Raw genomic sequence first — 17341 nt, forward strand, 5'->3', positions numbered from 1 at the left:
TGTAGCCTAATTATCAAGTGCTCCTGGAGATCTCAGTTAGCTTTTACACGGAAACAATCTGAAGAGAAAACGCAAAAGTGGCGTTGCGTTATCACGTTTTATTCTGCGTTTAGACGAGCGTTATGGGTGGGAAATCCGCGTGCATATGGTGACGCGAAAGTGTGTGAAATTCGATGTAGTATGCACTCCAGGCGGCTAGGTGGCGATGTGAAGCACTGCCACGCAACAACACCAAGTCCGCGCGCCTGCGCACAACCTTCACCGCCTTGTAGACGTTTGCGTTTTTACCCTTTACACGGGAACGCGGCGGTGGAGCGTTTTTAAGATTTCCACTCTGGAGGGTGGGTTCACTTTTTTGCGTTTTTAAGCTCCAAAAACGCCGTCACCATGTAAACGAAAGGCACATCCGATAAAATATTTTTACGTTTTCACCCGCGAGCGTTCTCGCGTGTTTGATCAGGTTTAGAGCTGACGGTAGATCTCCAGGATTGGGCAACTCTGCATTTAATATTTTCAAACAGTACCTTCTGTAAAATTATAATAGAGTGCCGAAGTTACAACATCACTCTGTAGGCCAAAACGCGGAAGTGAGTTAGCATTTTAGCATTACGGTTCCCTCGCTCTAAAGCCTATGGGATTTTTGAATGGGTTTTTGCTAAATCGCCTGAAATAAGGTCTGTGGTGAAGAGAGCCTCTAAATATTTTCACGTTTTGATCTCTGACACAGAACACACAGTTATAACCTGCTTGTGTTTTTTTTTAACTTTATTGTGTCTGATTGTGGTTTTTAAAATCTTTATATAAGCTAAAATGTATAAATGTTGGATTAAATTGTAAAGATTATCTTGCTAGACAAAACGTGTAAGGGTCACACGTCTTTGTTGAACACAGATCTTATTTTTTGCGATTTTCCAAAAGTCTATGGGGAAAATGCATTGCTTTTCGACCGAAGGGAACCCATGCGCCGCTAGCTTCCGAGTTGTCCTACAAAGTGACGTCATCACTTCGGCACTCTATAGCAAGGGAAATTAGGAAGAAAAGGCAGAACGAGTGGGATAGTGGAAATATGGGTCGACATTTATACTAAATTCAAGGAACAGTTGGTTTAGAAAGAAGAAACTTTGGAAATAGGAGAAAGGATGTTATAATATCAAGAAAGCGCATTGGCCATTGTCTACTAAATCAAAGTGTGGTCGGGATTGGGAAACACCAGACTGGGTATTGTGACAAATATAGTTACGAAAATATGGGAATGTATTATTAAAATGTGAGGCTTTTGCAAGAGAAAGATTTGAATTATTTCATGCATTAAGAGAAATGGAAATGGATTTTTTTTCTAGCCAAGCATAATTAGGAAATGGCCCAAAGCAATTGAATATATATGAAGGATTTAAATTTTTAAGTAACAGGATTTAGGTCACTACTACCATAACGTTATCCACACTCCAGTCCAGAAGGTGGCGGTAAACGCTGTTGATCAGATGTGGAGAACCAAGAATTGGATTGAGAACAAGTCCATCTGGCACATGTTCTGGACCAGGGGTCCCCAACTAAATTGGCAAGAGGTCCACTAACCCGATGAGCCCAGTAAACGAGGGTCCGGACATGCAAAAACACCCGGCAAAATACGTTTTCTTTCATTTTATTAAATTGTAACCATGTCAACAAATTGACAAAATCTTTGACAATAAAATCTTTATCTTTAAATGTATTCAACTGATTTTGTTGAAATTCATTCATGTCTTACTGCATTTTAGTCCAAATATTCAAATGTCAAACCTTTCAACATCAATAATAGCAAAAGGAAGCATTATTTTTATTGGCGGATAATTTTCATTGAAAGTTGTGTGTCTTTTCTCGATATGCCACTTGATGTTTCCACTTTTAACAACAGCAACAGACTCCAAACAAATGAGACACACGGGCCTCGTAGAGCTCGATGACGGCAAAAATGAACGTGTACACTTCAGTCCACTCATCTCGAAAGATGCCGTTTTCAGAGTCCACTTTTCAAATTTTTGACAAAGCCATAATAATCAATTCTCGAATATCATAGTAATGTGTGTACAAGCCAAAGTTTGTGATCTCTCCAGACCCCGGCTCTTGCAAAGGACCTGACACAGACATAGCTGCCCGCGCGCACACCTGTTCAAAAATTACTTTCGGTAAAAATTCATTTGATTTTTTTTCTAAAACTTTTTAACGAAAATGTTTAAAGGTCCGGATAAAAAGGTATTGGGGTCCGCACCTGGACCCCGGTCCGCCAGTTTCTCATTTCACCTCTGCATTTCGCTTATTGTCAACATCAGGTTAATAAAAAAAAATGTGCTTTGTCAAATATCCGTATCTCTTTTAAATAGTTAACTGGAAGCTTAACTGACCTTAAAAATGGTCATACATATTTTGTTAATGCATAAATTCTCTTTGTGATATATGAACTATATGGGCCTAATGTTTATTGGGATTTATCGATTTTAAAATGTGGGTCCCCAGAAAAAAAGTTTGGGAAACACTGATTTAGTGTATGATGCCCAGATGCCCAATCGGCAAGTGTTCAATGCCTTGAAGTCCAACGTGGCTTGCTTAGTTGGAGACACTAAATATACCACAGTATTATTGATCTGACTGACTCTTCTGTGTGAGAACTGAACTGAGCTGGCAATGACACTCTTTTAGATCTGCCGAAATGAAGTGTGTTTGATCATTGATCATTTTCCTGTTATCTCTGTAAAGCTGCTTTGAAACAATCTGTATTATAAAGAGTGATATATAAATAAAGCTGACTTAACTTGTGGTTTAGATTCATGTGGACCAGACTGAAAAGTTGTTGTTTTTTTCCGTCATGATACCATTTTTTTTTTTTCAAACGTAGATATTTCTAAAATGGTGAAATATAATTGGTCTTTAAATCAGGTTTTGGTCTTTCCACATTGAAGTTGCACATGCATTATATTACCTTATGAAGCACTGTTGTGATGGCGTTACCGAGATGATCCTCAAATGAAACCACTTGAATTGAAAATCTTGCACCAGGGTATTTGGTGTTACAATAAATATGGAATTTTATTACTCAAGTGTGTAAGTTGAATTAATTGAACATTTCAAAAGAATATATATTTTTTATTCATGATTTGAAAAAAATATTCAAACTAAATTAAAATACCACGTTTCCTTTCCTGTTTGGTTAAAATACTTGCCGATAAATAATTTCTATCTAGGAAATTATTTCTAAAATTTTGCCACTAAAAAAGTATGGTAGCAGAAAAAACATAGAATAATGATGCCAAATGATAATCCATGTATTCTTATAAATTCTCTTATACTTTTTCCTTTCCTTATACCGTAATACTTTTCTCCCCACAGCAATATCACTGAGGTACAATGGGCTGTCAGTCGTGTATCTTTTTTTCCTTCTGTCCGTGCCGATGTTGCCCAGTCCAGACTTGGCTACTATGAAGGGTAAGTAAGAATCAGTAATGCTTCGTCTATACTAAGGTAATGTTTAAGGTAATGTACTGTAATATTTTGTGACAGCTTTTCCTAAATATGACAAAAGAGAATCTGTAGTAGTGTATGTACAGTGTGTGTGTATATGAAGAGTTCAGATGCAAAAGCCTCTAAATGCAAATTTAAAATTTTCTTCTAAAATGACCAGTAATTCAGTAATTTCACTTAAATGACAATTAATAGGTAATCCTCATTGCCATTTAAGTGAAATTACTTAACTTAAATATACAAGCTTGATAAAAATTATCATTCTAGAAGAAAATTTCAAATGGCACTAAGAGGCTTTTGCATCTGAACTCTTCATATATTTATTGGTGGCACACAGTGTATTTTTATTTTTATTTTTGGTTGGTATTCTTCTCAATTCAGCAAACATTGTTAAAGGTCTAGCCATCTCATCAATGATGCATTACAATAATTCCAGAGAGTTGTGCTGTCAGCAGAGTCCAGCTACTGAGATTACCTGCAAGTGGACATTTGGTTGAGTGCTTTATAGATCCATATAATCCTGTCAGACATTTCTCACATATTTCCCTATATTTCCTCTGTCCTTGCTTTAAACTAATTTACACACACACACATACACACTGTTTACTGTAAAATGTAAGTTAAGGATGGTATAATTGTATAAGGTCTCAGCGGAAAAAAAAAAGATGACAAAGCTTTCAGGAAAAAAAATGAGTCAATCAGTAACACATTTGCTGCATCAGCTAAGTGTTTTCACAAATATAATTGATTTATTGCTAAATAATCAAAATCTAACACTTTACCCAACCAAGATGAGACAGCATTCTCCTTTCCCATACTTTTACAAGGACTAATGATGTTAAATATCCTGTGGGGGGAAGCATCAAACGGTGACGATTAACAGACACGATTATCAGTGTTAAATAATCTACAGTCAAGATACATTTAGTGCATTAAATGCAAGATCCAACAAATCCAAGACATTTTATCAAACACAATAAAAAAATGTGTGGTTTTTAATGTTTTCTTTTTCACTATTGCGAAAGCTATTTTGTTCATTAAAGGACAGATATACTGTATATCACCAACACCACGGACACCGCATCGAATGAACCCATGGAAGGGAACCTAACAACTTAAGTTTTAAGATATTATATATAAAAAAATTAATGCAATGAACTGACTGTTGCAAAATTGTTTCTGTTTGTATATGCAGGAAAAACCGGCAGTTTTCTTCGTGCTCTTTGCTCCACGGCAGTAATATTTTTGGCATTGCAATGTGGGATGCAAATCACCTTCACACATATTCCCAAGGACGGTAAGATCTTTTCTTATTTGTGTAAGTATTGTTATTACTGCTTAAAAGTAGCTCACAGTTAAAAATATCAAAGTAATTGTCAAAGTTAAAGATGTGAACAGACAAAAGTTGACCAGCCAAGTGTTATTTTAGGATTATTTATATCATATTTAGATTTTTTAATTAGCTTTTTTTATTAAACTGTAAGTAATGTTGTTATATGTTGCGCTTTGTTTATTTTACTAAATATTTATTTTTAGCATTATTTAATTTTTATTTCAGCATTGTTTAAGAAAATTATTTTTAATATTAATAAACTTTAGTTTTGGTAAGAACAACACTAGACCAGCAAGATGCACATAATGTTTTTTTTTTTTAATGCATGTTTATAAGGCACTAATTTAACAAAATCCTGTCTTATTCCAAGCCCTCTCTGTGAAACCAGACCTCAATGGAGAACACCAAGTACAGTACTGTAGCATTTAGTGATGAGCGAAGCTCTTATTTCAGTCTACAACAGAAACAAGTCTTAATCGTCTGCGACTTTCACTTTGATTTGTGATAGTTTGCACATTGGCTTGATGATCTGCGGTGATGCATGTTGCAGTAGCAAGACATAATACGCTCTTACATATTTATTTTTTAAGCATTGTTGGGAGGATAAAATTTTACGTATGTGGTTTCAACAAGATGCATTTACACTTTCCAGTTTCGTCCCAGACCTCCTGAAATGGTTTGAACGATTGGATTCAAATCCGTCTCGGAGGGCATTTACTCCTGGTCTTTTCACGATCGGATAGCTATCAGATCACAGAAAACACATGAAGTAGCCGGGTGTAAAGAGCCTAAAACACAATCATTTTCATTAAAAGTCAAGAAACAAAATTGTGTTCCCAGTTCTTCCCAGGTTGATAAATCAGATAGCTATCCGATCTGAGAAAACACAAGAAGTAACCCTTCAAATACTTACAAATTCAACTACTATATTCGTTGTTTTTGTTGCAGTTTTGCATGTGCCTGCTACAGAAAGACACTTATGAAATATTACAAACGCACTTGAACTGATCTGACAATGTCACTGTCCTGTAAACACATTCACAGGTGAAGCAGAAACATTGACCATTTAGTGCAATCTTGCAATGGTTCATGACCGGTTCAATTATAAATTACTGTAATTAATTGTATTAATTGTTTTATTACAGCTGTTATTTTACTTGTATCTTAATGATAGGCTTTGATGTCCATTTCTTGAGCTCAAAACTTCAGAAAGCGTTTAAAATAATATCCGATTTAGATCTGATGTTTCCGAATACAGAATGAAGCCGAAATACATATTTAAAGTTATGTGTGAAATACTGCTTTGATAAATGTCTCATGTGCCGAGGATTATTGCAACATTGCAACATGCCCAAAATGTGACGTTCGACTTTTCCGAGTCCCTCGACTCTTCCCTGCGGACCTCTGCCCACTCCCTGTGCGGTCTGAATATCTGCACTTTCAATCTTAGAATATTAAATTTGATGTCCTGAATTTCTTTATCTTGAAAACCTGAAGCTGTATTTTTAAAACTAGATTTTTTTCAGTATAAAGAATTCAGACCAAATGTGCTTTTTGAAAATTCATATCTAGAAAATGTATGCTATGCAAATTTTCAATTTTGTTAAATATCAAATGTCCAGGATTCAATAAAAAAAGAAGCAAATTCTAAATGATAAGTATAGGTGTCATTATCCCTTTACACAGGACAAGTGGTTAGGAGAATGAATGGATGAAAAGTCATGATTATGGTGTAAAGTCACGATTATAATTATTTTACTTATTTTGAGGTGGAAAAGGGCTTCCATATTCATTAGCTTAATTTTGACAAGTTGTCAAGTTTTCTATTTACTCAAAATTGTCCATTCATAATGATGTGTGCTTTTTATTCATCAGTGACTGGGCCATGGGACAACATCTACTTTCACCTCGGCATTGTCAGGTATGAAACATGAATCCTTTCAATTTTGAATCTCAATTGTATTTAATTCAGTCTGGCATTCCTGAAAAACTGTGCTAAGTATAATATAGTTATTAAAAATCAGAAAAATATCAATTATTAGTTTAATTATTAGTTGTATTAGTAGAAAGAGTAGTATACTAGTATGCGGTTCTGAACTCAGTAATTGTGTCATCAATTTCTGTCAATTATGTTTGAGCCCACCTTACTTGGCACAAGTAGTGTGTCCATATACTGTATATAATTTCCTGAGGTTCTGCCCAGAAGGAAGCTATAACTCTTGTAAAATGGGGTCTCATTCCAATGGGACATTGTACACCTTACAAGTTTTTTCAAAAAATAAATATATATATATATATATACAGGGGTTGGACAATGAAACTGAAACACCTGGTCTTACAACACAATAATTTGTTAGAATGGTGAGGGCCTCATTTTGCATCCAAATACAGCACCAATTGACAGATAGAAGTCCTTCACAGTGACCAGAGGGATTATGAGCCGTTCCTCTTCCAGAACAGTGTCCAGGTCACTATATGATGCTGGTGGACTCGCTCCTCCAAAACACCTCAATAATATTCAGATCTGGGGACTGTCAGACCATGGGAGATGTTCAACGTCACTTTCATCTTGTGAACAAGTCTTGCTGTATGTGTTGGTGCATGATCATGCTGATACACGGTTTGAGCATCAGGTGCTCATGATCCTCCAGAAGGGTTTGGTAGTCCTCGGCAGTGTCGTGTCCATCAAATACAATCAGGATTGTCATAATATTGGAGCTCAAACCATCACTGATCCACCCGTACGTGCTTCACTCTGAAGATTGGCCGCCAGGCATATAGATGTGAAACCTCCAACATTGGCCAGTGTCTCAGTTTCATTGTCCAAACCCCTGTATATATATGTACCAGAGAATCAGGTCCACAACCCAGTGTAATAGAATTTTCTGAATAAATTTGAACAAGCATTTCACAACAGAGTTTAGAAACATGAGAATGTGTTTAAACAAGTGATTCCTCCGGGCTAAAAAGTGGAGGGGGGAAGCCTGTGTAACGCTTGGTTCCCAAATGAGGACAAAGATTAATCAGATTCAAATAAAAAGAGGATTTAATCCAAACGTGAAAAGCCAACATACGAAATAGTGTGCATAAAACACCAAACAATAACCAAATTTGTCCTTTGATTTCTGCCTTTCTTGTTCTGAATTTGAAATGTGTTGTTTATGCAACCCCCCCCCCCCCCTCGCTTTTTGTAAGTAAAACTTTTTATTTACTCTTTCCAGGTTTAGCGATGTGGACACACTAAACATAATACGTCTGCTAATGCCAGATTTCGCTGTCTTCCTGTCTACACTGTTCATCATTCGCCGGTGTAAGCCCAAGAAGCCACGTCACAGTGAACACAGCCGGCAGCTCTACGAGACTGAGGTAATGAGCAGATACTAGAGCGCTTCTGCTCAGTCCTTCTACTTTGTTGTAACATAAATGATTATAAGGAATAATGAGTTTGTTTTTTGCTGTATTTATTTTATTTCCATTTTTAGTTTTGGCTGATTTTGTCCTGTGTCCTTATTTGACAGGGTGCCGAAGAAGAGATTTCAGACTCAGAATATGAAGGGGAGAGTGGGCTGTCTGAAGGCTCCTCTGTTGAGAGCCACACCGCTCCTGCCTCCTCTCCTGACGTTCTGCAGAAACTCATCATGTTTATGACTGGTCTGATGCTCCTCATGTCTTCTGTAATGAACACTGCTGGAAAAGTTTTAGTTACGATTCTATTGGGACTGGCAGGTAATGAATATACTTTAGAGATGAATGTGTGCATGGATTCTGGAAAATGATCTATAGATGCAGTCAACGATGTTTGATATTTTGACAGGTATAACGTTTCCCTCCCTGACGTCAGCACTGTATTTCATGGTGTTTCTTGGCCTTGTGTGGTGCTGGGTATTGGACTACCCCATCTCTCTGCTGCACTACAGCTCTTTGTGTGTAATGATGACCATCTTCAGTGGAGGACACATCCTCATCCTCTACCTCTACCAGCTGCCCCTCTTCCAACAGCTCATTCCTCCACAGGATGACTTTGCCAGGTGCACTTCCCCAGACAGCAACACAGATCCGGCCCACATCTGGTACCCGTGGAATCCACATATTCCAGATGTGGCCCAGATCTGGGCCGACACTATAGCCATGTTTTCATCGACACGTTTTTATCCGAATTAAGTGATATCGAATGAAAAATGCCTAATGGAAACAGTAAAATTCGATGAATGAAATACGTTCGGTCTCATCGGATTTTATCTTGATCGATATACGGCTAATGCGTTAAAAGATGATTGAAAAGTTATTTGCCGAAAAAATAATGAATTGCGATTAAGTTTTAGGCCCTTTTATGGTTGCAACACGCCAGAACGCAGTTGGATTATAGTTGCCATGGACGCAGTTCAGAGACGGAACAGACTATTTTCTTTAGCAGAAGCAATACTCGTTTTTAAATCAATAAACTCGTTTTTAAGTCAATATTTTGTGTGAAATTATTGATTTATTTATTTATTTGGTTGATTTATATGTAATAACCCAGATAGCAAACTGACATTGAATCAACGTGGAAATATGACATCGAAACAACGTTGATCTGACATTGTTTTGCTCATCGAATTAACGTTGAACCAACGTCAGACGCGTCATTCTTTCAAAACTAACGGAAAATCAACTTGAAATCAACGCGTTGTTTCAACGTTATGAAAGCAAACCAATTTTCGATTTTCATTTAGCTTTGAAGAATGCCGCGTCTGACGTTGGTTCAACGTTAATTCGATGAGCAAAATCAACGTTGATTCAATGTCATGAGAGACGTCGTTTCCACGTTGATTCAACGTCAGTTTAGCAGGATAATATATAGCGAGGCGGTTGTTATAGCGAATACAACCCCTTCAACAACCGCCTCACATACATTATCCCATACATATGTCGCTATCAGCTGGCACATTATTAGGCATTATTAGGCTTCAACTTGTGAAATATTGATCGTTTGTTGGTAGATGGCGCGAACCGTTTTGTCTAACGCAAAAGTTTGCTTGAATGTTGTTCGATTCAGTGTGAAAATGAATGGAAACACCTTAAAATGTCTCAAATCAATTTGATATGCCAATTTGATCGCAAAACAGCATGTGACGTCATTACGCACAGGTTTTTATTCGCTTTAAAGCCGTTGGATGGAAACACACTTTCACCAGCTTTATCCGCATGTGTTTTTTAACCGAACTTCAGATAATTCGATTGACAAGTGGATGGAAACATGGCTCATGTTGCAGTCTGAGTCAGATCTTTACTAAGTAAACCAATATAATTCAGTATACTCCAATGTTATTGACATCAAGCATGCTGTACGAGTGTGTTTTACTATGAAGAATAATAGACCGGCAACAGAAAGGAACTGAATAGACTGGTTAACAAGACACACCTGAACTCAACTAACACAATCAGTGAGCATAGAAACAAACAGGGAGAGAACGAAGGAGAACAACATGGACTCGGGTGCGCACTTGTTCAGGAAGTAAAGTATCCAGCCGATTATGATGTGTTTAGTTAAATAAAACACATGTAAGGGATGATAGTGTTGATGATTTACCTTGGATATGAGAAAGAGTGAGTCTGCAGATGATGCATGCAAACACACGAGTTCGATATCAACTGTGAAACCAGACCAACAATCGGACCCGGGCTCGGACCGCAGCAAACGAGTCTAGTGTTGAAAGCACCCTTAAACATGATCAAAACTCAAAACGTGACACCAGTAGAGTCCCAAAGTCTTGCAGGGTCAAGGCACATTGAAGCAGTTGGTCCAACACCTTGCAAAAACACATTCAGCATCTGTTTGCTTCTTAAAGCTATGTCTGTTTTCCAGGTTGTTTGGTTTGACAGCGCTCGTCCAGACCAACACGTCAGAGCCGTATATCCTGGCTCTGCATGAAGATGGCAGCTGGCCTGCAGTAATGAACCCACTAATGCTCCTACTGCTGTATTTTTCAGCAATGAGTCTACTACAAAAGTGGAATCAATCTGTCGAGGAGGTACTGTAATGCACTTCTCACACGCTCAGACATGAGGCTGCAAAAAAACATGTTTCTATGTGGCGGGGTGTCCAAATCTTCTTCTGAAGGGCTACCATCATGTTCTGTCCTCGAGCTGATGATGCGGTAACATGACATCATGACTTTCGCGTAAACATACACACCACTTTCAAGTCAAGTGGCGTGTTATCTATACGCATTTTAAGCTATCCGCGTGTATCCGTGTGTATGTCTACGCCGTTAAATGTCCGAGTGATTTCGCGTGTCTGAACACGCCGTTAAATGTCCGAAATGAAACAAAATGTAGATCTACATCTGGGGAGTGATATTTTGTTTTCCTAGGATGGTAGGGGAAGACTCATGAATGCTATTAACCCCAGTGACGGGTAGGTTTAGGGACAGGGTTGAGGTAAGTCATATATTTATATATACAGTAATAACGTTAAGTCAACGGCGTTCATAAACACGCTGAAAAGCGATTATGCGTGTTGATAGCACGCTAAAAATGGAAATACGAATTGGCGTGTCATACATACGCCATTTCATGAGATCTTGTCTCTGGAGTGTAGTCCTCATCTGAGTCAACAATGCTTTTATGAATCTTACACGATATTCATCTTTATCACAGTGTAAATGATGGCAATGCTAGCTCGTTAGCGAATCAATAAATATATATTTTAAACTTTACCAATAGCTTGATAGTGATTACTAAAATAAATCTTATTTGTTTATCTTCATAATGATAAAGTTAGATTTTTTTATTGATGTCTCGTCTCAGGTAAATAATGCGTCTTCAGCTCAGCGGTCGGAGTCGCGCGTTCATGTGTTTTGGGGGCGTGGCTTTGGAAGGAGCCCAAAAGGGAGGGGGTGGAGTGAATGGAAATGTTTTTAAAACACTCGTGAGAGGTCTACAGACACTCGATTTTTATACTTTATTTTTCAGAGTACTTACATTTTAATTATGCATTGATATATACGGAAAGTTTTAACAATTTTTTTTTTTAATATAAAATTCCTACCTACATTACCTTTAATGCAATTGAGTAAAACTGTTTTATTTTGCACTCCTAAAGAATTGCTGAAAACACTGAAAAAAGGGCAATTGTGTGCATGTAAGTCTATTTATCTGCATTTGTAACCCGAATATATACCATGCTCAGGAAAATGTTGAAATCTATTCTGAAGACTCCAGCATCCAATCAAGCTTCTCCAAAATTCACCAATTCCCCCTTGAAAGAAAAGAGGTAAGATATAATTTTTCAATCGGAATAAAAATAAATATAGATAGAATTGCTCTCATGAAGCCTCTGTAAAGACTATCCATTTTGAGCACACACAGCGAATTGTGCACTCGCCACTATATTCACAGGACAGTCCAGGACCAGCGATGGGGAACATGTCGCAAAGCTTGTGTACTCTTTTGCTACACACTCAAACGTATCCACTTTTTCTTCACAAAAAGAGTACATACTTTTAGGGCATAGTATATAGTTTCATGTTTCATGATGTGATTGGCTGTTCCCTGCCCCACTATCATGTGACGAGCACATGACCCGTCTAATCTTAGAGTCAGTTAGTTATACTTATTTCTCTCTAACATTTGGGATAATGAAAGTACACAAATCAACAAAATATATAACATTGTTCTCGTGGTTTTTGGATATTTTGATAAAAAAAATCTTACATAGTGTGCCTTTAAGCATGATTCGAGCAGTCACGTGCAGTGCTACATGGAATATACACTCAGTAGTGATGAAGAACGTCTTGCTTTAAGCTATAGAGAATCGTACCAGTGTTTAAGCATCTGCTTTCTGCGGTGTTGTTGTTTTAGGCTATGGTGTTGGAGTGGAAGAGGACGTGGCAGGACCACGAAGACTCCCTGATTCTGGAGGATGACTACCCGAATTGCTTGGCTTTATCTCCATACACACAGAAGATGGCTTATTGTACATTAAAAAGTAATTAGAAAGTCTATATGATTCATGTGTACATTGTACCCAAATACACAAAACAACTGGACAGAAGAGAGGTCAGCTATGACTAAAGGCTAGATGATAAATCAGTGTGTAGAGGATCTGGGAAGGAGGTGTGTTGATGCCGAGTGCTGGTAACCAAACTTTCTGAACTATTGCAAGCTAGATATAGTTTTGTCATTGCAACAGTCACAGATAAATATACAGGTATTGGCTTGGAAACGTCAGACTCCACTCATATATTAAGTTTTAAGTTTGCTTTTAAATTTTAGAATCTGTGTGTGTGAAATGCATCCACAGAATACACTGTGGAGACTGAAAGCTGTGACGGACACAATGAAGTATTGGATGACGTGGACCCTCTGCCTTCCCCGGGTCGGCCTGGACCCAGTGCTTCGGCCCAGCTGGGACAGGTCATCATGAAGCAGAGCTATATAATCGCTCTCATCATCACCATGGTAACGGCGTGTTTGAGTATTTTCGGACCTTTTGATATTTATAGAGGATTATAGAGAAGGAAAAAACTCTTCATATTCGTATTTTTCCGTGCATAACACCTTTACAGGTTGCTCAGAATGGCTGGGATGGGCGTTTTTTTTCAATCATCTGATCAAAATGCATACATAATAGAAGCTGTGACAAAAGCTATATTTTATAGACCAATATCCATCAGATTTAATTACTTGGTAACACTTTACAATACGGGTCCACTAATGTGCATTAATTCATACTTAACTAATGCACAGATAATCATGAGTTAATGTATAACTCATGACGAACTAAACCATTAATTAATGATTACTGCATCAGCAACTAATAAAGAGTCTATATGATTAATAGGTTAAGTAAAACATGAATTGCTATTAATTCAATGTGTCATTGTGTATTAATTCCTTAATAACATATTTTATTAACTAATAGTGTCAATTAATGTGTTAATTACCACAATTAGTCAAAGCTATGCACTTCAACGTTCAGTTGTCTGCTTTAATTAATCATTAGCTAATGATTTACAAAGGTATCATTATGTTATGACTTTACTTGTTGGGGCACATCATTATTAACTAGTCATTTAGTAATTTGCACATGAATTTGCACTAACAATGAAGTAATTAATCATGTATTAATGCAGATTAGCGTACGTGTCATATTATCCGGAAGTTGAAATACAAGGCTTTGGCTAATTCTGGTAATTAACATATTAATTAACACTATTAGTTAAAAAATGAGCTATTATCGAATTAATCCACAATTACATATTTAATTAATAACAATTCATGTATGAACTAATACATTAAGCTTACAGACTCTTAATTAGTTCCCAATGAGGTAGCTTGAATAATCATTAGTTACACATTAATTCAGTATTATCTGTACATTAGTTAAGCATGAATCAATGCTTATTAGTGCACACGTATTGTAAAGTGTTACCAATTACTTTAATGAACATATTTCCCAAACTGGAGGACACACCCACTCGTGTCAAGCCTTGCCCCGTGAACTGAAGGCCTGTCCACGCTTGTTTTCTTGATGTGTGCAGGTGTGGAGCATCTGCTATAACTCCTGGCTCACACTGATGTTACTGGTGTGGTCATGTGTGATCTGGATGTTGAAGGATCGGCGGCGGTTCGCTATGCTTAGCGCTCCCTTCCTCGCTGTGTACGGGACATCGCTGCTAGTGGTGACGTTCATCAGTCAACTCCATCTGAAACATATGGACATTTTTCCTGCTTTACCGAAGGTTGTGTTGATGGACTTTGACGTGTATGGTTATCCAGTGCCCTGTGTGCACCTCGCTGCAAAGGTACGTCACAGAAATAGCCTAACAAAGTGTCGAGCTGCACGATTAATAAAGGACAAACATCACTGTGTTGTTATTCCTGAATGAGAGTAATTTAGCTATTTCTATTACGATCACATCACTGCTAAAGAGTGAAAGCAGTTCGAAATCGCCATATACCCTTAAATAGGGCACTGTTTGTAGTGGTTTCCAAAACCATAGTGGACGTTATTGAGTGAACTCATTCAATCCCACAATGCACTCCGATAACAAGTTTACAACGGCTACGCCCGCATCCATTTTCTAAACCGCTGATCGAATGTTGGCTCATATGAGTATAAACCCCTTTTTAATTGATTATTCAATTGTTTAATTCAGATTTATCTTGAACTCAAGCATGTATAAACCATTTCCCCTCTCAACTGGAGCTGCCAGTTTAGTTTAAAATGATTATTAAACAGCAAGATCAAACTATGCGAAAGCGGCAGCTCTTCAGTGTCCGAGTTCCCTCAAGTGAAGCATGTTAGTGGAGTCATGTAGGCAATAGTGAACGAGGGCATAGGGGGCGATTTCAGACACAACCTATGAGTGTAACAGCTTCACAAATAGTCTTCTGAACAGCACTGTATCTTCATTTTACAAACAATCAAATAATTACAGAAGTATTGAAATGAATATTTATAGATCAGATCTAAACACTGATTTCTATTGTAGTGATCAAACATAGAGTATACATATAATATAAGTAATTTGATGTAGACATGTGGAGGCACTGGGCAAAATATATGTTGCCTCCTCCCCTCAGCCATTCTGAATAAAAAGCACATGAAACAAATATGATTTCTAACTTTTTTTATTTAAACACAACCTATTATCAGTATTATTATATGTTTTACTTAAACTTGGTAAACACTAAAACTTGGTAAAGTTCATCTGGACCAGCTAGGACTGCAAGATTGCGATATATTTTTTCTGCAATATATATTGTGATTTGAAAACAATTTCACCAGATGACAGAATAGCTCTATTTGTAACGCATTGATCATTCTAGGATGATTTAAGTTAAATTTTTTTAGGATAGTGCATCTGCAGAGAAAATTAAAATTAACTACAACCATTTTTGCATTTTGACTCACATCTGAACTGGTCTGACTGGCCAATAGAGAAACATGAGGCCTGATATACTGAAGGGCACAGCTACACGGGACATTATTATAATGGGTTTATGTGAAGATTGTTTTAAGTTCACTTCTATTAAAAGTTGTTGGTCTTATTGGCGGTCAGTGAGGCCAACTTTCATACAACAGACGCTATAAAATAGGCTACAGTCTTTATGTTGTTTCTGCATTCATTTGGATATCAAATGTTCAATTATTACAATATAAAAATATATTCAAAACTTTAATATTTGCATGAATGTGCAATTAATGAAACGTTATAGATGTGTGTAACGTCCCATATCTGTTTTAAAATCGAATGATTTCTTTGCAGGTTTGTTTCACGTTTAGTTTCTGGATTTTACTTCGGCAACGGCTGAAAGAAAGAAAAGAGGAGCAAAAGAGCACGGATGATTTAACGGAGGTCAAAGTTCAAGCATGTATGGATATCTTTTGATTATTATTTCTTGTAACAGACTCTGATAATCAGATATACAGCATGAGGTTGTTCTGCATGGGTTAGGGCTGGGGGAAGTCACTATAGATTTATAGATATAGCCCAAAGAGGTGATTTAATAAAGCAGCATTTATTAAATAATGAGCAAAATAAATGATTTGGTCTGCAACTGTGAAGATGATTGAAGACCACAGGACAAAGGCAGTGGATGCAGATGCGAACACTTAAACATGTATCAGGCTTCTGATTTAATATTCATGTGATTTTCCATTTCTTAATTAATATTGTACATGGGCTTGGTGTGCGTTACACGAGTTCAGTGCACAAAGTGGAGTGCTTTATACAATACAGATTATTTAAAGCGGCTCCACAGTAATAAACAGGAACATACTGTACAGTGATGATGAAAGAAGAGCTACAGAAGACACTTCAGTGCTGATTCAATTCAGTTCAATAACAGTATCAGTGTTGCAAAATGTGTCAATTAAGTTGATTGCAGTTGAAGAGCCGTTAAGAGAAATGGAGAAAAACCCTTGAGAGAAACAAGACGGTGAGAGTTGGCCAGTGAACAAACATAATGTGATTCAATCCAGGCTGTCAGATTGTGGATTGATATGATTCAGAGTATTTGGCCATAGGGGTCTGTGCAGAGGACTTGTTCGGTTCGCTGAGGATCTGTGCCTAGTGGACTGGGTCTTCACAGGAGATCTGTCCTTAGGCCTGTCAAAGTGTCGACGTCCCACTGAGATTCAGGGCTGAGTTGTGGCCACGGCTGTTTATGATGGTCTTAGCTTGTTCAAGGTCTTCTTACATCTTAGCCAAGCTAGTTTTCCTAACTGAAAAGTGCCCTAAATCAGCTTAGAGAGATCAGCTAAGACCACCACGCCAGCTTAAGTCCTGTACCTGGTATTGAGATGTACTTGGGTAGATCGCATCACAAGTAAATGAGCTTACACTGTTTACGCTTGTTTTCTTTTTTATCCATCTCTTTTATCCACTTTTGACCACTTCTGTCCTGCTTTATTGGAGGGTCTGTGTATTACACACTAATGTTTGCGCATTAGGTCAGTAGTCGGAGAGTTGTGATCTCCTGTGTCTGCTGGAACGCATTCGATCTCTTGACTGAACTGTGAAC

At 37.5% G+C, this 17341-nt stretch overlaps 1 protein-coding gene across 1 annotated transcript in view; it reads left to right on the forward strand.

Moving 5' to 3' along the window:
• LOC120486771 (piezo-type mechanosensitive ion channel component 2) overlaps window positions 1-17341 on the forward strand; it is a 72919-nt gene that overhangs the window by 1561 nt on the left and 54017 nt on the right. Inside the window, exons 2-13 of the mRNA XM_089133617.1 lie at window positions 3364-3459; window positions 4691-4792; window positions 6704-6749; window positions 8050-8194; window positions 8347-8554; window positions 8643-8856; window positions 10674-10839; window positions 12000-12083; window positions 12671-12797; window positions 13113-13270; window positions 14353-14616; window positions 16084-16189. Coding sequence (XP_088989743.1) covers window positions 3364-3459; window positions 4691-4792; window positions 6704-6749; window positions 8050-8194; window positions 8347-8554; window positions 8643-8856; window positions 10674-10839; window positions 12000-12083; window positions 12671-12797; window positions 13113-13270; window positions 14353-14616; window positions 16084-16189 — 1716 coding nt within the window. The remainder of the gene's footprint in view (window positions 1-3363; window positions 3460-4690; window positions 4793-6703; window positions 6750-8049; window positions 8195-8346; window positions 8555-8642; window positions 8857-10673; window positions 10840-11999; window positions 12084-12670; window positions 12798-13112; window positions 13271-14352; window positions 14617-16083; window positions 16190-17341) is intronic.

The sequence above is a fragment of the Pimephales promelas genome, chromosome 7 (genome assembly GCF_988280905.1).
Source record: "Pimephales promelas chromosome 7, fPimPro1.hap1.1, whole genome shotgun sequence".
Lineage (NCBI taxonomy): Eukaryota > Metazoa > Chordata > Actinopteri > Cypriniformes > Leuciscidae > Pimephales > Pimephales promelas.